The sequence below is a fragment of the Aulonocara stuartgranti genome, assembly GCF_965226115.1.
Source record: "Aulonocara stuartgranti genome assembly, chromosome: 18".
NCBI lineage: Eukaryota > Metazoa > Chordata > Actinopteri > Cichliformes > Cichlidae > Aulonocara > Aulonocara stuartgranti.
This window is the reverse complement of record NC_138954.1, coordinates 1,641,951-1,668,722: the sequence shown is the minus strand read 5'-3', so window position 1 is coordinate 1,668,722 and position 26,772 is coordinate 1,641,951. Positions and strand designations below refer to the sequence as shown.

General features: G+C 48.8%; 1 protein-coding gene across 1 annotated transcript in view; it reads right to left on the bottom strand.

The window, feature by feature from the left end:
- lamc1 (laminin, gamma 1) overlaps positions 1-17,601 on the bottom strand; it is a 47,116-nt gene extending 29,515 nt beyond the window's left edge. The window contains exon 1 of the mRNA XM_082513544.1: positions 16,898-17,601. Within this exon, the coding sequence (XP_082369670.1) occupies positions 16,898-17,273 (376 nt within the window). The 5' untranslated portion in view covers positions 17,274-17,601. The remainder of the gene's footprint in view (positions 1-16,897) is intronic.
- Positions 17,602-26,772: the final 9,171 nt, after the last annotated feature.

Sequence of the window (26,772 nt, the reverse complement as noted above, 5' to 3'; positions counted from 1 at the left end):
GTGAAGCGTGTTTCACATTTACGTACAAAGATGAACTTTGACCCAGTCTCTGACTGAACAATGGAACTAAACGAACTTTCATTAAAGACTAAACCCTGTCGAGAGCTGCGAGGATCCTCCACCAAGCGTGCTCGTCTCCCAGCAGGTGCCGGGGTCAGAGGTCAGCGGGCTGAAGCCGCTCACAGATAAAAAGCACCATCAAATTGGATTGGGCTTCTGTGAAAGGCTGCTGGGGATGACGCAGGAGGAGCAACGCCAGGAATGCAGCGGAGTTTAACCCTTTACGCCCCGCGGCGTTCCACGCTGCGTCCTCGTCTCCAAGGATACGTGACAGATACGAGAATCGGGTCACTGACTGCGGCCGCGACATGTGCAGTGCAGTTACACATTAATGTCCCGGTTAATCTCCAACCTGCTGCTACCTTAAAGGAACAAACCTCACACAGTTCCAGACTTCATTCACTAGTTGCTGAATTTATCTTTATTCGTAGATTCGTTTGCTTTGTGTGAGAAGCTGTGACCTCCTCCTGCCTCCGTGCACACGCTCATACGTCCAAGTAGAAACAGCCGACGCTTTAAAAGTTTCCTGAAAATGAAGAAGACTGAAGAATGCAGAACGCTGTACAGATGTGTGATAACGACCAGGTGTTATCTCTAAACATGCAGAGAGTCAGAGGGGAGCCAAAGACGAGTCCAAGCCGCTATCAGCTCCATCTGTTTGATAAACAACCGCTGGCTGAGCGAGCGCTCCGATTGGCTGTGAGGAGATTAAAGAGGCAGGCTGGATGTGTGTGTGTGTGTGTGTGTGTGTGTGTGTGTGTGTGTGTGTGTGTGTGTGTGAGTGATAACGAGGCTGCAGGCGGAGCTGAACGCTCGTCAGCAGCTCCAACATAAACTGAGCCGAGCGTCTCCGCCGCCGTGACATCAGCACAGGTCACGATGGTCACGAGCAGGCAGAGAAACCGTGACCTGCCTGTGGGAGTTTCACAGCTCGCTGATCATGTGACCGAGCAGTGAAATTAAAGCCGTTCTTTAAAATAAAAATGAAAGTCTCTGAGCACGAGCAGCACGGCGACGCTCACACGCTACCCCGACGTTCCATAGCGTGTGTTGGGGAAAGAGATGTTTCACTCTTCTTAACACGAGTAAGAGAATGACTGGAACATTTGTCTGTAACAGTGAGGCGCTGTGAAGCGCGGGGGCTTCTGATCCAATAATCAAACCCAGGAAAAGTTCCTCCTGCTCTCCTCTGAATCAGCCCATTGTGAAGAGAAACAGATTTTTATGAGCCTGCGAAGTAAATCAGGGTCATCCTGGACCTTTTATATTTTCAGGGCTGAAAAACACTGAAGCTGGAAACTGCAGTCACATCAGTTTTACACCCACACTCTCCTCATCGCTCAGCTTTGAGCTTCAGCCTGAGGAGCAGAGGCCTGGACGTTTCTGACTCTAATGGAGAACACATCAAGTGCATTGTGGGTAAACTGTGAAAGCTCGTGTCGGCGTAGACTTAGAGCAGATGAAAAGTGTCCTTTGAGCCTACATTTGGAAAGCAGGCTGACCTTCTAGCTGTGCGTCCTTCTGTGAGACGCAGCTGCAGAACGACACGAACAAAGTCTGCAAAGGTCAGGATGGAAGGACGGACTCCTGTGTGTGTGTGCACCTGTTTATACATCTTTGTGGGGACCAACCGTCACTTGTGAGGACAAAAGAAACAGACTGTGGTTTAGTGTTACAGTTACCCTAAAGACAACCACCTCCTAAGGGTTAGGCTGGGCGGCTGGGAGAAGCATGGATGGATGTCCTCACTAAGGTATCAAAACGAGAGAGAGTGTGTGAGTGTGTGTGTCTCTCAGAGGGGGGATTTCCAATTAAGTGTTTGAGGGGGAGGGCAGCAGGAAGGGAGTGAAGGTGGGAGGCAATGATTGTTTTTAATGGCTGAGAAGAAGCCCTGTCATCATTCAGTGAGCGCTGCAACGCGCTCTTAATGTGAAAAGACCCGAAATGACTGATAAAGAGTTTGATCCAGTTTCCTTTATGAGTGTGAAGCTGCGAGTTCAGCTTGTCTGAAGAGCAGATCAGTTTCCACCTTCAGATATCTTATAAAGTAAAAAGTGAGTTTTTTTCCCCAAAAGCTGGAAGAAAAAATCTGAATTTAATCCTTAAAAGTTAAAAGTTCAGCAGCAAACAGACGAGCTGGAACTCGTTTCTTTTCTCACTCGTTTGTCTCGTATTTCTTCTTTAAATGCGTAAAAACCAAAACGATTCCGCTCACGATGTTTGCAGAACAGGAACAATCGGCTCCTCCTCAGGACGTCATGACAAAATGCAGCCTTTTCTTCTTCACGAGCTCGGCAGCCCCCCCTCCTCGAGAGCCAGAAATAACCAGCAGATTCCCATCAGTGAAGAAGCTGCGATCTAATCAGAGGGCGCCCCTCCCCCTCCTCCACCACCTCCTCCACCACCTCCACCTCCTAACAGGAGGGTGTTTGGGGAGGATTTGGCAGCAGGACCACCAAAGAAGCGGGCGCCCCGCCCGGAGGTGTCACCACACCGGGACGTCAGGAACAAACAGCAGCGGCCCTCGTTACCACAGACTAAGAGTCCCAGCAGGGCGTCCCACCCCCAACACCACCCCCACCTACAGCACCACCAACAACCCCGACAAAGAGTTCACAGCTGCAGGGAGCCGAACCTGACGTCACAGAGTTTGGTGCCAAACACGGGGAGAGGATTAAAACCTGTGCACAGGTTGTGAAGACCTGACGGGGTCCCGGGTATTTAACCTTCGTGAGGTCATCGCCTTGCAGGTGATCCTGACACATCAGGACATGTTTGCGAGTCGTCCAATCCCACCGTCACGAGTGGTCAAGGTGGAAAGGGCTGACTCTGAGGAAGCCTTTCAGATGAGAAGAACCAAAACTCAACCGTGACCTGAGAACAGAGAGCCTGCAGAAACAAGCCACACCCACACAACCACTGCTTCCCAGGGGCGGAGAGAGACTGTGCTGATGTCCGGATTAAGATAAAGAAGGATTATTTTGAACTTTGTTCATGCAAAGCGGCTTCAGGAGAGCTCGGGAGCAAAAACCACAGAGCTGGAAATGAGCAGATCAGATCGGCTGTGACTGGAAAGGAAAACGAAGCATCGAAGATTCTTCTGTTAATTCAGGTGTAATAAACAGAAAGAGCGAGACGCCAACATGAAGGCCATCGAGTGTTTAATCTCGCTTTAATAATCCTCTGAAGACGAGAGGACCCGGAGACATGATGTCACCGAGTGAGCTTCACTTTGAACCAAAGAAAATAAAACTGGATGTGAGGGAGATTTCAGTCTCCACACAGCTGCCGCCTCTTCACCGAAGCCTTTTCATTTTGTTTTTATTGATGCGCCAGTCTCGCTTCGCCAAACGCCGCCTGGCTCCTGTCAGGTTTACTGGTGTCAGAGGAGAGCAGCTGGACACGAAGCTCAAACACTCCAACGCACGTCGGCGGGATTAATCGAGAACATCGTGTTCTGTCAGGAGAGCACAGGGGAGAGAAAACATCTGGAAATCTGCTGCAGCTCGCCTTCATATAAAAACCACATCAGTCGAGACGTAAACAAGCAGAACAATGAGCGAATGAGCTCAGAGCGCCCGAGGACGCTCAGCTACTATCTGCTCATCTGAACAAAGGAGGGGATTATTAAAAAAAACTCATATCCTGCTGAGATCGTCTCTGAGAGCTGATCAAAGATTAAATTAAGCTTCAGCTCTGCCTGCGCAAACACGGAGCCTGGAAACAAAAGCCGGGCCGCTGTTTACAGAAGACGACGGCCCAGGCCTCAGCGGGGACGCGTCAGGACAACAACACCACCCGCCCAGCAGCTGCACGGCGAGCCAGAGCGCCGGCCGAGCGGCAGCGTCACAACCAGGGCGTGAACGCGCCACGTCTGAACCGTCCGCCTCGTTACTCACAAATACACGTGCTGCTGTGACGACACCGCCATCAGTAAACTGTGCAAAATGGTCACATGGAGCAAACGCAGAACTTAAACAGCTTACATTAGTTTTAATGTTTGACTTTGTGATGTTAGGAATGTTATCTTCAGCTGTGAGTGAAGACGAGACGCTGTAATCTAATCCCAGGAGATTACGGGTCCGCGTGGTCACACCGAGGACGCTGAGGAGAAGATGACCGACTGCGTGCACAGCTCAACATCCTGCCATATTAAATTACACTGATTGTTTTTTGTGTTGGAATAATTTCCATCCACTTTTCACTTTTGGCCACGCCCACTGGCGACAGAGGTTTCCCATCAGCTGCAGCTCTTTCCCTGTGACCCGGAGTTCCACAGACCTGACGTTTCCACAGCCGGGGTTCGAGCTGGAGGGGCGAGGGACCGCCTCTCCATCAGCCGTGTAATTACGCCACTCGAGTGGAAGAAACACGAACAAACAGCCGACGATCGCGTTTCCCGGGACACAGTCAGCTCGCGTGTTTACCCTCAACCTGCTTTGATAACGTTTTACTCTCCCTCGCTATCTGCCCCCTCCTCCCAGGCAGCAGGGCTAAAATTACCCTGCATGCATCTGCTTGTCCCTGTAATGCATCTCTACTTGTTCACAGACTCCATGCCGTCTATAATAAGAGAAACCCCCCCTCCCCCGGGCTCCCTGCTCTCCCTGGGGCGCTGAATCACTTCCTGCAAAGCAAATCTCAGGCTAAGTCCACACTAATGTGGTTTCATTAGAAAACGCATCGTTCTGGCCTCCCGTCCACGCTGAGACGGCGTTTTCCTCAAGGACAAACGCTCACAAGAACGCATACATTTCAAAACGGAGCTGTCCCGTCGCAGTGTGGACGCTCGAAAGCGCAGACTCTCTAAAACGATTAAAACCAGTTAAACAAAGACAGCAGAGGCATTACAGTCGTTTTGATTACTCTCAATTTTGACAGCCCTAAAAAAGATGAATCAGTCTGCACATGCTCCAGAGAGCTTTCCTGCAGATTCTTCAACTCTCACTTGCTTTTGCAGGACTGGAACGTAAGCGTTTGGGCCGTTGCAATGTGCACGCACGACTCTGAAAACGCTAGTGTGGACGCAGCCTCAGAGTCTGAGCAGGACCGGGCCCACCGGGCCCCCTGCCCAGCCTCCCCCCGCTGCTTTAACAAACTCCGGCTCAGTTTCCTCCGAGGTCACAAGCCGCTTCCCTCAGAGCCTTTTCCCATCCTGCTGAATTCCCACAGCAGCTCGTCTTCCCACAGGAGGAAGCACTTTAAGTCAGCTTACAGTCAGGTCAAAGGTCAAAGTTTTCTGACAGGACTGGAAGTTATAACTGTAACCAGACCAGAGTCCATGCAAGAAAAACACGATTTAAAGAGGTCGGCTACGCAAAGTTTCACATCAGCATCAAAATGACGACTGAAATAATCGAATAACGTCTGAAGGCTTTTCAGAGGTTTGGTGCACCTGCGTGTTCACTCAGGTAAATGGCCTGTATTTATATAGCGCTCTACACATCCAGTCATCCACACACTGGACACTGGTGCCACCGGGCCCTCTGACCAACCAGGTACATGAGAGAGAGAGAGAGAGAGAGAGAGAGAGAGAGAGAGAGAGAGAGAGAGAGAGAGAGAGTGTGTGTGTGAGTGAGTGAGTGAGTGAGTGAGTGAGTTGAAAAGAGACGTTATGATGCGGCTGAGGGGAACCAGAAAGTTAAGGGCCACTGACGATGAACGGTTTGATGAACCTGCCAGAATCAGTGAAAACGAGGAAAACATGCACTCTGAGAAAATCTGCACATTTTTATTTCTTCTACAGGAACGAGGGATTACGGAGCAGCTCGGTGCTGCTAAGCTAATGCATTGATTCACTGATGTGCATAAAGTTTAAGCAGCTCTGTGCAAGCAGAGGTTTTGAAGCATTCGGGTTCGTGTTAATGACCCCATCTTTGGGGAGTGGACTCCCAGGGAATTCAGCCCAAGGTCAGAGCAGAAAACCCAACAGCTCTCAGACTCTGCAGGCCTCAGTGAACAGGTTAAAGGTCAAAGACTTCAGGAACAGTGTGCTTCGGGCAGACGAAGCCAAAGGAGAGATGCTTATCCATCAGGCACAAGAAGCAAACTCAGCACGAACAGCTGAGACCATCTGTCAGCGCGGTGCAGGAGCCATCTCCATCTGAGAGGACCTCCTCTGTCCACAGACTCAGAGCTGAAGCTCAACACAAACCGGGTCATCAGCAGCAAAGCTTTCTATCACCGAGACACAAACGTCTTTTCACATTTCTCACCTTTTTTGATGACAAGAGATTTCAGCACAAAATATCTGAAACTCACCAGCTTCTGGCATACTTTGCATTTTAGGACCAGCAGATTTTCCCCCAGATTGGAGGCATTCAAGCTCAGGTCAAAGCGTGATGACAAAGATAAAAGAAGAAGATGGAAGAAAAGAGGAGAGAAGATGCGTCTGTCCCGATTCCCCTCGTGTGTCTGCGCTTCCTGTCTAATCCTTTAAAGAAACACGATAAGAGAACAGACATCTTCCCTTCTTTCAGCCTCCACTCTGAACCCGCTCGCTTTATCTGATCTCGGTTTGTTTAGTCTGAGCCAACATGAGCGCATTTATTCCCATTTCTAATCTGACGGCGGGAAGAAAGGCGGAAACTTCACGTGATGGGAGATAACGGAAGTTAAAGGACCAAAGAGGTGATCTGTGACGTTGAGTTTTGAGGACATCCTGAGGTTTCAGGTGAGCAGATGAAACTAAACGCAACAAAAATCCAAGTTTCACAAAGTCACGGTGCATTCAATGACACGTGTGGAATCACCAGCTGCTAAAATCAAGTCATGCAGCGGAAAACCTGCCGGGAAAACGACGACTCCATGAAATAACAAACGCGCTTCATTCCTGGATCTAGGACGAGAGAAACAATCGGAGATTAAAGCTGCTTCAGACGCAGGAACGACCACCGAGCTGCAGCAATAAATCAGCTGCTGCTCGTTGTTATGTTCACATGCAGTGAAACAGGTAAATCTGCAGCTCCTATAAACTCTCATCAGCTCGTCTCCGGTGGAAAGTATCCGACGTGAAGCTGTAATTACAGCTCTAACTTCCTGTGCGCGCCTGGCGTCACGCCGGAGGTTTGATCCAGATGTGAGTTTAATAACAGCCTGTCGCAGCTTCCACAGTTTAGGAGGTGACAGGAAAAATAAATGCACCGACGAGCTCGTACACGCCGCAGACGACGTCGCACACCGACCATCGTTCAGGTCACAGACTGTACACGACGATGGCAGCTACGCGCTATTAAGGCCCCGCCTCCTGAACAGATCCCTTTCAATTCATGCAGAGGGTCAAAACAATCGACATCAAGGGAGAACTTCCTGCAGCCAGCTCAAACCTGATTGGTCGGCAGAATTGTGGGCTGAACAGAGAAATGTTCCCTTTGCTTCAGCTTCTCATACACTTATTTAACTATAGAGAGACATGTGATGAATCAAAACAAACCCCCACAGTCTGCAACTCAAAGCACATCAATCGAACAAACTAAGAATAAAAAGGAAAAAGAATTCGTTTGCGACGCACGGCCGCCTCAGTGTTTGGGACAGGACTGGACTCGCGCTGGTACAGAAGTCCCGCAGTGACCCTGAACGCACCGCAGGCCTTTTAATTAGCGCACAGCAACAAGAATGTGGAGTTTGTACTCTAAAGTGAAGCGCGATGAGTGAACAAACAGCAGGAGAAGAAAAGGACGGCGTTTGTTGTGGGGGGAGGATGGAGGGAGTGAAGGGGGGGAGGGGGGGGTAAATAAAGACGCTTCAGCAGCTGGAAACAAGCCTGGAAATTTCCAATTTTCAGGATTAAGACATCCAGACTCACTGTGGTGAAGTAATGAGTGAATTCTCAAAGTCCACGAGCACGTCAAAGCAAACGTGGCTGATTCTCAGAGATCAGGGAGACCTGTGGACGTTTATACGCAAATAAAATGAATGAAACAGATCCAGAGAGCGAGCGCAGCTTCTGGTGTTCACACATCGCACTCAATTTAACAGTTTCCACGCTGAAGTTGCTGCTCACAGTCACGGCCTGCAGGACTGCAGGATACTGATCAGCAGTGCCGGTGAGCGAGAATCCTCAGGATCCTCTGACGGCCAACGACAACCTGAGGTGACGGCAGGAGCAGATCGACCGCGGAGACGAGAGAAAACGCAGACAGAGCAGAAATCACAGCAAAACACCCCGAGGGAGGAAGAGGGTGATGGAAACCTGCAGGCTGGATCATATACAAACTCCCTCTGTGGGAAGCAATAAGGGGAATTCCCCCAACTTTGGAATATCTGAATTTCAGGCCCTGGAGCTGAAAGCTGGATGAACAAATAGTTCAGTCTGTTTGTTTGTGTCGGCTGCTTCACCTTCATTAGACCAACCCCCCCCCCACACCCACACACACACCCACCCACAGGGCCCAGTTTCTTGTTCTGCACCAACATTTCCTTTTAACCATTTACACGACAGTTTCACAGCTCGCTGGGCTCAGCGGCCAGGTCGCCCTCTGCGGCCAGGTCGCCCTCTGCGGCCAGGTCGCCCTCTGCGGCCAGGTCGCCCTCTGCGGCCAGGTCGCCCTCTGCGGCGTGTTACATGCAAGCAGATGGATTTTAGGTATTCACAGAAACTGTTTCAGAGAAAAGTTACAGACGAATGAGCCAATCAGGAGAGCCCACGGGCTCAGAGTCCGTCCCACCGTCTCTGAGAAAAGAGCGGGAATCACAGAGGGCTAAACATCCAAACATCTAAACATCATCATCATCATCATCATATCTGTGACACCAAAACGTCCTCAGGACGCCCGACCTCAGCTGAGGCGAGTCCGATCGAGCGGCCGCAGGTTTCTATTAAAATATTGATATTTGGGCATAAACGCAGCATAAACCAAGTTTCTGTCACAGGCGGCTGAGACGCCGGCCCCTCCCCCAACACCGCCACCTCCTCCACGTTAGAAAGCAGAGCAGAGGTTTGTGGGTTTGGAGGAGCCGAGGCCTCCTGCCTCTGATCTCCTGATAGGATTCATCCTGTCTTTGATGGAGGGGGATGGGAGCTCATCCCAGACTGTTTAGGTCTGAGGAAAAGTCTGAATTCCTGAGATGACTGACGGTTCAGAGCTGAGGGTGACGCTGCCGAGGAAGAGGAGGAAGTGCGGTTTCTTAATGCGATCTGAGGCAGCAGCCGGCTCGAGGTGACTCATATCAGGCAGCGCGAGACGGCGCCTCGGGCTCCAGACTTTGATTAATCCGTCCGGAGTCGTCAGAGCAGCTGCTCGGCAGGCGATTTAAGAGCAGCTAAAAGACTTTCTGTTAATGAATGCAGAAGAAAACACACGGCGAAGGACGGCGTCACGGACCCGAATGTCAGCCAGTGCTTCCTGTCACACAGCCAGCCCACTTTGACCTTTAAACTGTGGAGACGTAGAAACGGTGTGAATGAGGCTTTCAGACACACGGTGGGTAAAGCTTCCTCAGCGCGCAGCTGCTCCTCCATGTTTGTCCCGACCAATGAAACGCTGCAGGTGAATGTGCGGGGGTCACGCACGTGGATATGACATCACACCACGTCCGAACATCACGGAGCAGAAACTCAGAAACTCGTGTTGTTCTGTTATAGAAGGACGGCAGCAGAATTCAAATATTCAGGTATTTGTTTCAAACTATGGACAGACAAAGCTGACCCACCTCTGAGAGGTCAGAGGTCAGAGGTGGCCAGATTCGATAATCCTGTGGATGCTCACATTGATTTTTCTTCCTGCTTCTCACACTGAAGCTTTTCTTTTGTCTCGTACGAGCAACGTGAATCTGGACAAACGCCAGTCGAGCAGGCGGCCCGGCCAATGGGAAGAGAAGCCGTTTGACTGAGAGCACCAACTGTGTCGCTACACCACCCGGCTGGAAATCACATCCAGAATAATAAACACAGCTGACAGCCAACTGCGACTTCAATACTGCAACTGTTGCTTTCCAGAATAATAAAAGTCAATCACTCCCCCAAACAGAAACGGTGCGAGGAGGCGATCACGTGATTACAGCCCCGAGGTTTGAAACCACGTCCCATAAAAACCTGATTAAAGACACTTTCAGTGTGGAAGCCTCTCAGCTGCCGCTTCCCTCTGAGGGGAAATGTTTTCCCGTCTTATCTGCAGCAGACGAGTCACCTTGACTTTCAGCCCGAGACGTTGGCGCTTCGGCTTTAAGCTCCAAGGTTACGAGATATCAGATGGGCCCTAAACGCCTCGCCTTTCAACCTCGCAGACTCGCTTCCTTTTTGACCGCCGTCTCTGCCGATTATTTATCCTCTAAAGTTTCAAACTCACCTGGATTACAGCCAGCGTTGGTTTTAATCCAGCTGACAGAAACTGCAGTTCCTGTGCCGTCCACCAGAGGCTCCAGCAGCGCGTCGGTGGCCACAGACTCAGCTGTAGATGTGACAACTCTATGAAACCCATCTGTTTAAACAGGATCAGGGCTTAAAGTTTGGATTCTTAGGGGCGTGGCCTGTTTGACTGACAGGTAAATGGCGACACAGGCGGCTGTAGCTGCTAGCTGTCTGCTAGCTTCACCAGAACTGGACCTCTGCAGCGTGTTTGTGCTGTTGGAGCATTTTTAATGAGTTTTTTTATTGTCTGAGCTCTGCAACTTCACCACCCAAAGCTCACAAATGATTCAACATCTCATTTAACTGTGAAAACTAAACTTCAAGAACATGTTTAACACAAAGGATGGTAAAGTTCTGCTGTTGGAGGTCATAAGGTCTTCAGATGACCATCTCTGCAGTCCAACCAGACTCCAGGGAGAAAAACACTCATTTTAGCTGAAACAGTTGAGCCTGAGAGGCTCGCAGCACAAACATCAACCCAATAGAGGCACCTGCAGCTTCCACGCAGAGCGACGAAGGCTTCAGTGTGTAAAGGCTGTTATTCAAACAGGAAGAGGTAAAAACACCAGACGGCTGAACTGCGCTTCACCGCTGACCTCGTCCACAGCAGCAGATCAAGCTTCGCTTCAAAGATCCAAACTCTTTGGGATTACCGTAATTGTCGGGCTATAAGCCGCTACTTTTTGCACAAGCTTTGAACCCTGCGGCTTTTAGTCAGGTGCGGCTTTTCTATGGATTGTCCATGATTTTTGTCATATCGTAAGACGATTTGTTTTGTTTGTTCCGCTGTTGTACGGCACTACGTTGCCTGGCGGAAGGATCGGGGTTCAAGAGTGGTATGTTAGTCACATGTCCGTCCGCCAGGCAACGTAGTGCCGTACGAAGTAGTGCGAAAAACAAACTTCAAAGTAGCGCTACGCGTTCAGCGGGAGGCGTGGATGATGAGCGGAGATAAACTTGCGAAAAGCAAGTTATGCCCAACTCCACCGGTGGATTCTGACAGCGTGGAAAAGTGCGAAAACATCCACGATCACCAACGGATTTTGAAGGGCTGGACTGCTGCATGATGGAGAGGAGGACACCGCCACGGCCCTTCTGAGGGTGTTCGACACTGACAACGAGGATTTCTTTGGTTTTGAAAGTGACAACGAAGGAGAGAAGCGGAGAGTGGATGACGAAGCCACCCTGAGCCTGTTCGTTTCCGACATTGGAGGAGAGGACTTTGGTGGTTTTAGTGGCAGGAAGAAGAGAAAGATGGTGAATGACTGACTTTTCTTCTTGTTAAAGCCGTGTCACTGCACCTGAGCCTAAAAGGTAGTCCGAATCTATTTTTCTGGTGTGCTGTAGGTTACTGTTATGTACTACATGTGCAAATATGTACCCATAACTTGTTTTTCAAAATATTAATAAAAGTGATGTCTCCAAACAGCCATCTCTTTCCTGACAATTCCCTTTGTGCATATTCTCTTATATATGATAAGTCAACATTGAAACACCTGCGGCTTTTAGTCAGGTGCGGCTAATGTATGTACAAAACAGGATTTTCCCCTGATTTTAGCTTGTGCGGCTAATATTCAGGTGCGCTCTGTAGTCCGGGAAATACGGTAAGTTAAAGAAAGCGAGTTTCCTTTAAGACCAGCGGCCTGAGCGTCACATGCAAACAGCTGGCCTCGCTCCGACCGTCTGGGGAGGGGTCCGTTACTCGCTTCAGTACCCGAGCGTCTCTTTGAAGTCTGAACATGGACGCCGAACATCAGTGAATTCATCAAAAGATGAAAAACTCAGGAATCTTCAGAAGCAGGAGGAAGATTTAAACTTAACCTGTGACTCTGAAGAAACACCTGACGGGGGTTTAAACGCCTCAGGCCGACGTCTGCCACGAGGCCGTCAGACCAGAGGGACCAGAGGGGAAATTTAAAGGTAGTGGAGGGTTAAGGGTGGCTTTGGGCTGGAGGTCTCTCTCATCAGCTGCAATGAGCCAGCAGCCATCGTCCAGCTGTGCAGCTCTCGTAATTGCTCCACATCCCAGTTTCCCACGCTGCGCTCATTCCTGAGACGCCAAACAATGCCCCCCTCCCCCTCACTCAGCCCCAGCCTGGTATGATTTGCAACAGCTGGACACTCCAGAGGAAGAAAAACGTCTTTTGATGGCACTGTGGGTTTTCCCACAGTGCACTGCTCTCTGACTCACAGCGAACATACGCCTCACACATCAGCTGCTGTGGAGCGATCATCATCATCGTCATGTTCAGCCGAGGATCATCAGATCCAAAACGCAGCCAACTCCCAACATCTGGATGTTTGGTCTGCAGTGTGAAAGAGCTGGGGTGGTTCGGCATCCTGGGTGAGGCGTCTCACGTCCAGGAATCGGACCCGGGAGACAGATTTTATTTCTCGGCTGGTTAGGACCGCCTCAGCGTCCCCTCAGAGCAGCTGGAGGAGGTGGCCGGGGAGGTCTGCATATCTGCTGCTCCCACAACCCCGAAAACGTCAGAACAGATGAGTCATTATGAATGTAACAAACTGCATTTACTGAACTAACAGTTGGTTTTTTGTTTTTTGTTTTTTTTTTTGGGGGGGGGGGGGGGGGGGGGGGGAATCAATGGTGGGAAGAAGTGGAGGTGGGACACCAGAGCTGGTGTCTCAGATTCTCTGATGCACCCATCACCTGGCTCCAAATCACAGCCACAGAATTTAGTCGCACACGCGCTTTTATTTTGACAGGATTCTTTACACCCTTCCTGTGTCTGACTTCCTGGCCCCCTCACCTGCTCTGGGCACCGCGACGCACCTTCCACACTTATGCCGGGTACACACAGGGAGCGCCCAGGAGGAAACAGCGGTACTGAACAGGCCAATCACAGCCATCGTGGACCGCGTCGCCCATTTTTCTCCTGAAGCGCCCGACAGGTGACGGCACGCGGTTTCAGAGGGTCTGCGATAAATGAGACCTACACTGAAACTTTCACTCCAGGCTCAGAAAAGCTTTTCTAAAACAGCGCTGCTCATCTCGCCATGGTAACCACCAATCTCTGCCACCACAATAACCACAGAAGAAGAAGCGACAGCGAGTGACACCAAAAGCCAACCGACACTTGAAACCTCAGACATTCAGTAAATGTTGTTTCAATAATAGCTGGAAGCCAGTTTGGTTTCAGCTAGAAGGAAGTTTCCGATGTGGCGGTGGAGGCGGGGGAGGGGGGGGGGGTCACATTAATATTCAGCTCTTCACAGCAGAGGAATGTGGAGGGTTTGGAGGAGGAGCCTTCGTGTACGTTAGGTCATCGTGTACTGAACAAACTCAGACAGACGTGATAAAGTTCGTTTAATCAAAACGTGAAGAACCGAAACGTTTCTCCCTCAGTCTGTTACAGAAACCCACAAAGCTCTTCTTTGACCAGACTTCATTCAATTTTTGGTTAATTCTACATCAAACATTTGCCGTCAGCCTGTCCTGTGAAGTCCTCGTGCTGGTGAATCCAGATAAATGAGGGGCCCCTCTGCATCCATCTGCACGGGGTGTTCCTCTTTGTGGGTCTTTCATGTCACCCTCATCGAGTCGGGACATGTCGCTTTCCCGCTGCAGACGCACTGCAGCACATCAAAGAGTCCCCACACGCACTCACGCACACACGGGTTTCCTGAGATTAAGCTGCAGCTTTATCATCCGCACACTTTAAACTCATTCGCAGGTTTAGAGATGAAACACGAGCGCGCTGCGAGCACTCGCCTGCGTCTTCACCGCCTGCGTTACAGCACGAGCTGATTTCTAATCCTCTGCTCAGATTTCACTTTTGCACAAATTGAAGCTCATTCACTTAAATTTGCTCCACCTGTGAAACAGCTCAACGAAGCAGCACCTGACGTCGTTCACGCGCTCTTTACAGGCTTCGGTAAGAAGATTAGGAGTGATGTTACTGCAGACATTCAGCTGACTCTTCCTGAACCTTTAATATCACGCTCCATAAAGTGAAGCATCAAACCTGCTCTCAGCATGAACATGAAGGACCTGATTCTGTGTTACAGCCAAAGCTGAAGTGAAGACTCGCACTCGTAACGTTGAGCAGAGATGACTCGGACAGTTCCTCTGCTCCGTCTGAGCTTCCTGTGAGAAACGATTGTATTTAGGAGATCGGATCAGCAGGAAATGACCTCTTCACTCTGCGTTCAGGAAACTCAACGAGCTGTTCAACCATCAACAAACAGCCACGCGATGACTTCCTGAGAGATTAAAACCTGAGAACCGTCAGCGCGTCCTGAGGTTCGGGCGGGACCGCGGCAGAGCGCGAGCACTGACTGACTGACTGGTCCTCGATGCAGCGCCACGTGAACCGGATCTCCGACTGCTGAGGGCGTCTCGAGCAGAGGAGTGACCAGCACCACCAGCTGCTGATGGTGTAGGTGGAGACGGGACTCTCTGTGGAAGGTGCTGGAAGCAGATGTGTGTCGAACTCCAGGCCTCGAGGGCCGGATGTGATTCAGGTGTGTTGACCCAGGGTGAGATCTAAAACCTGCAGGACACCGGCCCCCGAGGCCTGGAGTTGGACACCCCTGGTTAACAGACGTGCACGCCGGTGCGCTCGTGGACTCATGTGTCCGTCAACCAGCAGCACGCCGACCTTCACAACTTCTTCGAGACTCCTCAGTAACACCCTGGAGGCTCAGCTGGGGGCACTCAGGTGCTCACTGCCTGCTTTCTTTACATGGATCCCTGGACTGCACCGATCTGTGCCACAATGACTTCACACACCTGAAAGCAGCAGAGCTCCGATCACGCAGCGCCGCGGGCCGAGAGAAGGCGGCGTGTAATTAAGGCAGCAGCACCTGAGGCCACAAAGAGCCCAGCTCAGCTCCAAGCAACGGCATGACCGAAGGCCTCAGGAATGTGGAGCACTGTTAAAAACAGAGGAGGCCTCAGGCGGCAGAAATAGACAGGTATTTTTAAAAGGCCGAGTCAGGAAGACTGAGACGACTTCCAGCAGACACAGATCATCCTGACAGATCTTACAACAGCTCAACCCAAACCTTTCACTTCACATTCAGACGCACAGCAGCGACAGGAGGCAGCTGGGAGCGTTCTCCTGCACCTCACAGTTGGTGCATACTTCCTGTCAAATCAGAAAAAAATGCTCTTCAGGGTTAAACTTTTTCATCTAGCTTGAAAATATGCCAACATGAAGCGCACGCAGACTGAAGGAGGGCTGATGCAGAAGAAACGCAGCGATGCATAAATGACTGAGCTCATGAGCTGCAAGAGCTCAGCTGCAGTTTATTTACGTCATCCTGTTTAAACAGGGAGGATGAATATTCCCGGGGGAAGCAGGAGATGCGGCTGAAAGAGGTCAAAATAGACCCTGAGCATGTCTGAGAATCATAAACACCAACAACTGAAGCCAGTGCTGGTGGTGCGTTCAGAGGCGGCTGGGACACCGAGCTGCCAACTCAAACCATGAGCGAGCAAATGGCACAGACGTGATGGAGACCCAGCACGAGCTCCACCTGCTTTCAGTCAGGTCAGAAAATAGCTGCGACCCCCCCCAAACACACACACACACACACACACACACACACACACCTCTGATTCCAGCGCCATCTTAAAAAATAGAACTCAAGTAAATACAAGTAGAATGTCATCTCTGACCCTGTTTGACGTCATACTGCCAGAAAACAGTCTTCTCTCCTGTTGAAGAAAGTCTCACCAGACTCCGTAGAAAATTCCACAGATTTAAATGTTCCCGGAGCCTTTCCACCTCTCACAGCTGTTCAGCGCGCTGCACTTAGAGCAGAAGCGCCAAGTTTATAGTGTAATTCTATTAAACAGAGAGTGCTTTGATGTGCTGACTGAGGCCGAATAAAAGAGAGGGACCCGCAGATGTGTGTTTGTGTCGTTTCGTGTGGCAGTTTTAACAGAAAAGAAAGAAACACGAAATTTACATTTTTAGGGGGGTTCGGCTCAGCGGAGAGGAGCGTGCAGGGGGTCAGACTGAGTAGAAAGTTTGAGTACACGGTGGTCACGTATGCCTCTCTTGTTTCTGACTGTTTGAAGCCATATCAGGTAATCAATCTCCTCCAGAGTTTCGCAACTTCTTTATTTCCCAGCCAGACTCCATAGAAAATTACACTACTTTAACTTTTCCATCCAGTTTGCTTCCACCGCAGATTTTCCATCTGCTTTGGAATGTGAGGACGTGCATTCAATTCGTGAAACAAACACTTCTCCAAACACACACACAGAGCTCACTGAGCTGCCCTCGGACCTAAAGCGCAGAAACTCGCAACACTAAATATGGGATTCCGTGTAAGACTGTGTGGTTTGAGTGTTTTGACTGTAAGCCGAATGAAAGACTGACTTATCCAGATGCGTAAACATTTGTGTCTGTGTTGGTTTGTGCAGCTGTTTTCAGCGGGGAGGAAAGAAAAGCTTAAATGTGGAGTTTCTTAAAGGAGGTTCGGAGCGGAGGTGAGCGCGAGAGGTGTTCGGGGTCTTACCGAGGTGCAGGGTGAGGTTGATGGAGTTCGGGTACTGAATCCCCGCCAGCATGGTCTGGCTCTGCCACCAGGTAGTGTCCTGCTGGTTGTTGTAGTCGGTCAGGTACGCGGCGCCGTGGTGGTTCCGCGGGTCCCGGGCGTCGCAGATGTGGCACGACTTGGTGACCCCGGTGGCGCCGGTCTGCACGCAGTACTCCTCGGGCGGAGAGCCGCAGGTATTGGTGGCCACCACCGTCACGTTGAAGGCAGCGTTGACGAACTCGGGCATGCAGCGCTGCGGCCGGTCCCGCTCGTCCGAGCACTCGTCCATGGCAGCGCGCACGCACAGCGCCGCCGCCCAGCTCAGAGCCACCAGAGCCCGGATCACACTCGGCATTTTTCCTGCCCCCTCCGTCCTCCCTCACGATCAGAAGACTGCGCGCGGCTCCCTCGCGAACTCTCCTTCAACTTTTCAGAGTTTGCAGAAACTCCCCGGTTACCGACATGAACCGTCTCCGGGCAGCGACTGAAGCGTAGGGCGGGTGTCTCCGTCCCGGCCGCCTCCGCAGCTCGTGTCCGGCTGTGCTGTGTACTGTGTGGGGGTGTGCGGGTCTGCGCTCGGCCTCAGCTCTTTGTGTCCGCCGCCGCCATGCAACAAACTCCAGCAGGAAAAGACGAGAGTCCAGACTACACCCAGTGCGCTACTGCGCAGCTCCGAGGCGCAGAGGACCCTCCGCCACTTCCGTCACAAATCTGCAGAAAAATCCTCGGAAATCACAGCGCGAGCCACTTTTTCACCTGCACACGTCCCGCAGGTGAAAAAGACCCAGAAAAGGCGGTGGACATGAAATCATTTCAGCATTTACAATAAAAACGCGCTTATCTGACCCAAAGAGCAACTTTGAAGCGCTAAGAACAGAGTAAAGAGTTAAATAAGATAAGATAACCTTTATTAGTCCCACACGTGGGAAATTTGTTTTGTCACAGCAGGAAGTGGACAGTGCAAAAGTTATGAGGCAAAAATTAGAATACAATAAGAATAAATACAGTACACAGCTGTACAGAATAGAATAAAATAAATATACAATAAGATAAAAATAGAATACAAATACAAATACTATATACAACTGAGTAAAAATACAACGATGACAGAAAGGATTATTGCACTTAGTATTATTGCATATGTATGGATGTGTGTGCTTGATCAGTTAAAGTCTTTATTATGGAGTCTGACAGCAGTGGGGAGGAAAGACCTGCGAAATCTCTCCGTCCCACACCGTGGGTGCCGCAGTCTCCCACTGAAGGAGCTGCTCAGTGCTGTCACAGTCTGCTGCATGGGGTGGGAGACGTTGTCCATCAGGGATGACAGCTTAGCCGCCGTTCTCCTGTCACTCACCACCTCCACTGGGTCCAGAGGGCATCCTAGAACAGAGCTGGCCCTTCGGATCACCCTGTTCAGTCTCTTCCTGTCCCCAGCAGAGATGCTGCCGCCCCAGCAGACCACACCATAAAAGATAGCAGAAGCCACAACAGAGTCATAGAACGTCTTCAGGAGTGGGCCCTCCACCCCAAACGACCTGAGTCTCCGCAGCAGGTACAGCCTGCTCTGCCCTTTCCTGTAGAGGGCGTCTGAGTTATGAGTCCAGTCCAGTCTGTTGTTCAGATGAACACCAAGGTACCTGTAGCTGTCCACAGCCTCAATGTCCATACCTTGGATGTTCAGTGGTTGCAGTGGAGAATGCTTGTGCCTGCGGAAGTCTACCACCAGTTCCTTGGTTTTACTGGCGTTGATCTGGAGGTAGTCCTGCTGGCACCAGTCCACAAAGTCTTGAGTCAGTCCTCTGTACTCCTTGTCGTCCCCATCAGTGATGAGGCCGACTATTGCAGAGTCATCAGAGAACTTCTGCAGGAAGCACTGGGTGGAATTGTGGGAGAAGTCTGCAGTGTAGATGGTGAAGAGGAACGGAGCCAGAACCGTTCCCTGTGGGGCCCCCGTACTGCAGACGACCCTGTCCGACACACAGCCCTGAGTCCTCACATACTGTGGTCGGTCGGTGAGGTAGTCCAGGATCCAGGTAGTGAGGTGATGGTCCACTCCAGAGTTCACCAGCTTGTCCTTTAGAACCGAGGGAAGAATGGTGTTGAAGGCACTGGAGAAATCAAAGAACATGATTCTCACAGTGCTTCCAGCGGTCTCCAGGTGAGCGAGGGAACGATGTAGGAGGTGAATGACGGCATCATCCGCTCCAATGCCAGGCTGGTAGGCAAACTGAAGTGGGTCCAGTGATGAGCTTATTAGGCGCCGAAGCTGAGCCAGGACCAACCGCTCCAGGGTCTTCATCAGGTGGGATGTCAGAGCCACCGGCCTGTAGCTGTTGAGGTCCTTGGGGCGTGAAGTCTTATATTCAGGTCAAACACGAGTCTGACGAACAGCAGATCACCTGACCTCTCTTCTTCATCTTAACAATTTCACTTATTCATCAACACGGGCGGACATTAAGTCTGTGTGTCCTGGGGTGGGTGGGTGAGGGGGAATGGGCCTTCTCTAAACATTCCCAGGTGTTTTCCGGTGAAGGTGAGATTTTATTATTTTTAATAGAAGGAACATCTTCACTTATTTAAAGACAAGAACACAGACGTCAGACACCAGAGGTTTGTGTTAACAATCCAGATCCAGACTTTGTGTAAGCTGAGCTCAACAAAGCCTAAACCCCACTCAGAGAAGTTAATCCAGACTTCCTGCTTCAGGCTCTGAGCGAGCTCCAATAAAAGGTCGTTTTTGACTCTTCTGCATGTTTCTGGATGTTTGAGGTGATGTCTAACGCAGTCACAGTCATCACCACAGAAACAGAAACACAGAGAGCTTCTCCCAGCTGCTGTGGCACATTTCCACAGCAGACCCTCTCAGGGACCTGCGCCCCGTCCTTGTCTCAGACAGGACCTTTTGCACATTTAGTTCACGTGTTCAGCACAGAGCCACGTCTAAAGGAAAACCACCGAACCTTAAACTGCGACTTGTATCAGTGGAGTTGGTGCAGCATGACTGGCACTCTGAGATTAGAGGAACTTTGAGATTTGCGTTAAATCCTCAGAAAAATACAGAGTCTGGTTTGTGGGGTTTTCTCTGAGGCGCCTTCAGACTCTCTTGACTTGAAAATGTAAATTTTTTTCTTGAGCTTCTCCTGCAGAGAATCCACGACAGCAGCTCTGCAGGACTCGGCTGTTTTCACTCACAGCACATTCAAAATGATCATTAACTGAGTAAAACACAGAGGACACAGATAAACACCAGCTCAGAAAATAAGATAAAGAAAAACATGTTAAATTAATATATTTAAAAAAAATGAATAAGTAAGAAAGTAAGTAAAGTTCATTTAGCGCTTTTCACAGACAGTCACAAAGATTAAAATAAACAGTACAATCAATGGACATTATACACAATGTAAAAGGTTTAAATGTAAATTAAAAATGTGAAGAATATAAAACACGTAGATCAGCAAAAGGCTTGTTTAAACAGAAAAGTTTTAACTGCTTTTTCAAAGAATCCACGGAGTCAACCAAACGTAGAGTGATGGTAAACTGTTCCACAGCCGTGGTGCACAGACTGAAAGGCTCTGCCCGCTTCGGTCGTGTTCGAGGAACAACCAACAGACTCTGCGTCTGTGCGCGTGGACGACGAGCAGCGTATTTTGTAAGAAGCTCGGATGAATAATCTGGGGCCGTTTAGTGCTCTGCATGTTAAAACAAGAATTTTAAAACGAATTCTAGAATCTATTGGGAGCCAAAGTAAAGAATATAAGACGGGAGCTAGAACGAGTTCGTGGGCTGGCTGCTGCGTTTTGTATCACCTGGAGGCGAGACAGAGATGACTGATCCAAGCTGGTGAACAGGGAATTACAGGAATCTAAATGCATGAATGAGTTTTTCCAGTTCAGCTGCAGAGACCATAAGTCGTACAACACACAACACTTGTGTGTTGTTCAAACAGCGCTGTGTTTACTGCAGTCTGTGGTGTCATAATCATTTGTGGATTATTCTACATAAAAAATGTGGAATTTTCTGAAAGTTTAATCCTGGATTTTTTAAACTATCCTGGGATGAATATTTTCTAATGAACATTTTTATTGGTGGTCCTGATATGACGTCATAGTGCCAGTAAATTCATAAATAAAGCAGAAAAAATGAAAATATATATACAGGTGAAATAAACTGACTAAAGACATATATATAAATTATTTGCCAAAAATAAAGTCGCTGGCCACTTTATTAGGCACACCTGCAGATATCTAATCAGCCAATCACGTGGCAGCTCAGTGCATTTAGGCACGTAGAGACCTTCTGAAGCACAAACCGAGCATCTGGATGGGAAGACAAAGCTGCAGCAGCTGCGTGATGATGTCATGATTACGTCATATCAGACCAGAATCAGAGGAATGTTTGCAGCTCCACGTTGAGTCAGAGCCGTGAAGACTCTGAAGGTAAACGAGGTCCAATCAGGCAACAGCAGGGTGGCGTTAGTAAACCGCCCGTGAGTGAACGAATTTATTTATACATTTAATTTTAATCAGCATTTATTTTACCTCAACATCTGTCCCCATGCCTCTCGCTCTTTTTTAAAACTCTCTTTTTTTGGTCCAAGTATATAAAAACCCAGACGGTGTAAGTGAGACAGCGCCCTCTGCTGGTGATTCATGCGACTCAACAGATTAAAAAACACTCCGTTCAAACATTTCCAACATTTTTCTCACTTGTCCAAATCTGCTGAACCTGTCAGTTTTCTGTATTAAGCTGTGAAGTTACCTTTTCAAACTATTCATTTGTGCTTAGCTTTCAAGGCACCAACACGCTGCGTGATTTCCAGTATTGGTCAAGTTACTTGAAAAAAGTAATCAGTAACTAATTACTGATTACTTCCCCAACAAAGTAATCCCGTTACTTTACTGATTACTTATTTTCAAAAGTAATTAATTACTTAGTTACTTTTTAAAAACACGATTTACAACCTGAACAGGTGATAAAGCGATAGATCTTTCAGCCCAATTCTACTTTTTCTGCATAATCCATCATACAAAATGTAATCAAATGGAAAAGTCTCTTTTTAAAACTTGTTTATTAGTTTTAATCTTTTAACTTTATGCATCAAGTAAACATTTAATTATCTGCAACATTCTCTGACTGGAAGAAATTAGTTTAACATTTAAACCTATTTTCTGCACATTCCAGCACATAAAATAAAATATTTTGTGTTTACACTCAGTCTTTCAAATAGATGCAAGTGAAACACAGCAGAAAATAAATAAAGTCAAACACTAGCGGTCCTGTTGCTCTATTTTCACCTGTAAAAGCATGAGTGGGGTAGGCGGAGGGTTACCCTGGTGCAGGTGTGCCGCGGTCAGTGGAAGAATCCGCGAGTTTCTCTGTGAGTTTCCCATTACGTCGTAGCTACTCGGTGCTTGTTGGAAGTTTAGGGGTTTTTTTCGCTGTAAAAAGAAGTTTTCTTCCCACGCACAGCGGACACTAATGTTTTTGTCACTTTTTATGGAATCAAACTCAAAGTAAGGTCAGTACAGTGGGGCAAAAAAGTATTTAGTCAGCCACCGATTGTGCAAGTTCCCCCACTGAAAATGATGACAGAGGTCAGTAATTTGCACCACAGGTACACTTCAACTGTGAGAGACAGAATGTGAAAAAAAAAAATCCATGAATTCACATGGTAGGATTTGTAAAGAATTTATTGGTAAATCAGGGTGGAAAATAAGTATTTGGTCACCTCAAACAAGGAAAATCTCTGGCTCTCACAGACCTGTAACGTCTCCTGTAAGAAGCTTTTCTGTCCCCCACTCGTTACCTGTATGAATGGCACCTGTTTGAACTCATCATCTGTATAAAAGACACCTGTCCACAGCCTCAAACAGTCAGACTCCAAACTCCGCCATGGCCAAGACCAAAGAGCTTTCGAAGGACACCAGGAAAAGTATTGTAGACCTGCACCAGACTGGGAAGAGTGAATCTACAATAGGCAAGCAGCTTGGTGTGAAAAAATCAACTGTGGGAGCAATCATCAGAAAATGGAAGACATACAAGACCACTGATAATCTCCCTCGATCTGGGGCTCCACGCAAGATCTCATCCCGTGGGGTCAAAATGATCATGAGAACGGTGAGCAAAGATCCCAGAACCACACGGGGGGACCTGGTGAATGACCTGCAGAGAGCTGGGACCAAAGTAACAAAGGTCACCATCAGTAACACACTACAACGGCAGGGAATCAAATCCCGCAGTGCCAGACGTGTTCCGCTGCTGAAGCCAGTGCATGTCCAGGCCCGTCTGAAGTTTGCCAGAGAGCACATGGATGATACAGCAGAGGATTGGGAGAATGTCATGTGGTCAGATGAAACCAAAGTAGAACTTTTTGGTATAAACTCAACTCGTCGTGTTTGGAGGAAGAAGAATACTGAGTTGCATCCCAAGAACACCATACCTACTGTGAAGCATGGGGGTGGAAACATCATGCTATGGGGCTGTTTTTCTGCCAAGGGGACAGGACGACTGATCCGTGTTAAGGACAGAATGAATGGGGCCATGTATCGTGAGATTTTGAGCCAAAACCTCCTTCCATCAGTGAGAACTTTGAAGATGAAACGAGGCTGGGTCTTCCAACATGACAATGATCCAAAACACACCGCCCGGGCAACAAAGGAGTGGCTCCGTAAGAAGCATTTGAAAGTCCTGGAGTGGCCTAGCCAGTCTCCAGACCTCAACCCCATAGAAAATCTGTGGCGGGAGTTGAAAGTCCGTGTTGCTCGGCGACAGCCCCAAAACATCACTGCTCTCGAGAAGATCTGCATGGAGGAATGGGCCAAAATACCAGCTACTGTGTGTGCAAACCTGGTAAAGACCTATAGTAAACGTTTGACCTCTGTTATTGCCAACAAAGGTTATGTTACAAAGTATTGAGTTGTATTTTTGTTATTGACCAAATACTTATTTTCCACCCTGATTTACGAATAAATTCTTTACAAATCCTACCATGTGGATTCATGGATTTTTTTTTTTCACATTCTGTCTCTCACAGTTGAAGTGTACCTCTGGTGCAAATTACTGACCTCTGTCATCATTTTAGGTGGGGGAACTTGCACAATCGGTGGCTGACTAAATACTTTTTTGCCCCACTGTAGGTTCCTCTTCGCTGCCACAACAGTGCCTCTTCACGACCGCCATTCCTCCCCAGGTGAGTGAGCTACTCAAACATGTAGAGAAGTTATGGCAGGTAGATGTTGTCCCGGTGCCAGAAGGCAAGGTGGTTACCCTTTCAAGAGAAGACAACTATGCAGTTAGCCTGCTAGAGCAGAAGACAGTTCGTGTAGAAGTCGAGGGCATCCAACGTTATGCCACCCCCCTCCTTCGCCGCCAGAACATGCCACACCTTAAAGCTAGCCCTAACACTGTCGTTCCCAGTTTGACAAGTGTGGAGAGAAGGCTCCAGAAAGATCCAGAACGAGTTAAGATCTACCGGGCGGAGATAGAGAAGTTGGTCGACTTCAAGGTCTTCGTCGGTACCCACGTGGCTGAGATCCACGAAGTAACTCACTCGCACACCTGGTGTTATGTGGATTCAGCCCAGAAACCTGCGGATGATATAACCCGTGGGAAGTCCCTTCCCGAGCTGACCAGACCCAACAGATGGAGTCAAGGGCCTCCTTTCCTGCTCCTAGGTCCAGAACAGTGGCCTCCAGAGCCAAGTGGCACCCTGGCTGAGCCTCCAGGCCCATCTGAGCTCCGTAAAGAGACCTTTCGTGGAGTTTCTACCACCTTTGACCCCACCACCTCGAACTTCAGCAAATATGACACCTGGACACAGCTGCTGGAGCTGCTATTACGCAGTTGCATGGGGCGGCCAAAGGCGGTGGAACTTCATCGGCTTATGACTATATTCGAGCAGAGATGCACGTCCTGAGAGAAGCTCAACAGGAGAGCTTCCCTGAGAATTATCGACTCCTTAAGCAGGGGAAATCTATCAGTCGCAGCAGTCGTTTCCTTGCACTATCCCCTGAGTTCGACCACGAGAATGAGGTCATCCGTGTAGGTGGACGTCTCCCATCCTTTAGTTTGGGATCCAACACATCCAGTCACCCGCCTGTTCATCCAGGACGTCGACAGTCGCCTGCGTCATCCAGGGCCAGAGAACTCCAAGCAGCTTTTGCAGCCATGACCTCTGACCTGCAGAAGCTCCTGGCTCCCCATAAGATTGTCTTCCACTTCAATCCACCAGCGGCTCCTCATTTCGGGGGAGTGTGGGAGCGGGAGATTAGGTCTGTCAAGACGGCACTCTACACTACAGTAGGATCCCAACCCCTTCTGGAAGAGGTCCTCCGCACGGTCCTTGTGGAGGTGGAGGGCATCTTGAACTCCAAACCACTAGGTTATGTCCCGTCTGACATCAGTGATCCTGATCCAGTGACCCCCAACTGCTTTCTGATGGGGCGGCCTGATGGAGCACTTCCTCAAGTGGCTTGCCCCAAAGAAGAGCTCCTGAGTCGCCGGAGGTGGAAGCACTCCCAGGTGCTGGCTGACCACTTCTGGTCTCGATTCATCCGGCTGTACCTTCCAAACCTGCAGCTTCAGCAGAAATGGCGGTCATCCCCCGCAGATGTCACAGAAGGTTTGGTGGTGATGATCATAGATCCTCAGCTGCCTCGCGCTTCCTGGCTCGTGGGTCGCATCTCCAAAGTCCACCCCAGTCCCGAAGGGCACATCAGGTCTGCTGACATCAAGGTGAAGGACTGGACCTTCACCCGACCTGTGGCGAGGCTGGTGGTACTGCCTGCCCTCCCGGACGAAGACAAAGGACAATCACCGCAGGGGTGGATCTAGAGAAATTTTCTGGTGGCATCAGGGTGGCAAAGAAATCAAATGGGGTGGCAAAATCGAAGCCCTTTTTTTTCTTACACATATGCAGGTGGTTATATATGGTTAAAATAATCCAAATACAGTAAGCATACACGTCATATAACTTAATTATTGTCTGTAGCCCACATAATTAAACACTTTAGTTACATAAAACATGTGAGTTTTGATGCTACGTACTGTACAGCCTGTATAATAAATAAATATGTAGCCCAATAAGTATAAAATCCAGAAAGCTACACAACATGGGGCGCTTCATTTACAAATGCAAGTCTGTTTTTTGTCAGAAAACAGTCACATTGTTACAGCTTAAATTACACAAAATGTCAGAAATCTGCACTGTCATGAACAAAAATTTAAACCTAATTTTTTCTTGATTTGTTGGATCAACCCACTGAGGTCTGAAATACAACCGGCCATTTTTGACTCCTTTTGAGTTTACGTTTGTATTTCACCCTCAAATTGTTAAATTTTTCCCCCCCGTTGCCTTGTTTGGTATCTTTTCAGCTCAACTGAATTTAGTTGTTTTGACTGACATACTGCATTAGTATTACTGATCTGAAATCACACAAAGAACCTAAAATCCTAGTAGTATTTTTTTTTACTCTAAACAAAAACCCACAGACATGTTGAGCAAATGTTTATAACTTGAAATGCAAATATAAATTGTACATTTTGTAAACATATACAGCTATTTATCTAAAAATGCAGCCAATACACCTGCCGTTTTTTTTTTCATTTTGTATAAGAATTTAAAAATATTACTAAAACTAAAGTGAGAGAACAATCAGGTTTCGCAATAAGATGCCCCACAAATGATGTGTGCCTGTAAAACAAGCTTGTCCACCAAAAGACAGAACAGCTCAGGGATAAACCTGCAGGCCTGACAACAGCAGCTGTATCACTCCGCTGGTTTTCTACTCAGTGACAGTGTTTATATTGCAAATGTGCCTTTGTGACACAAAACAAAACAACGACTACACAACACA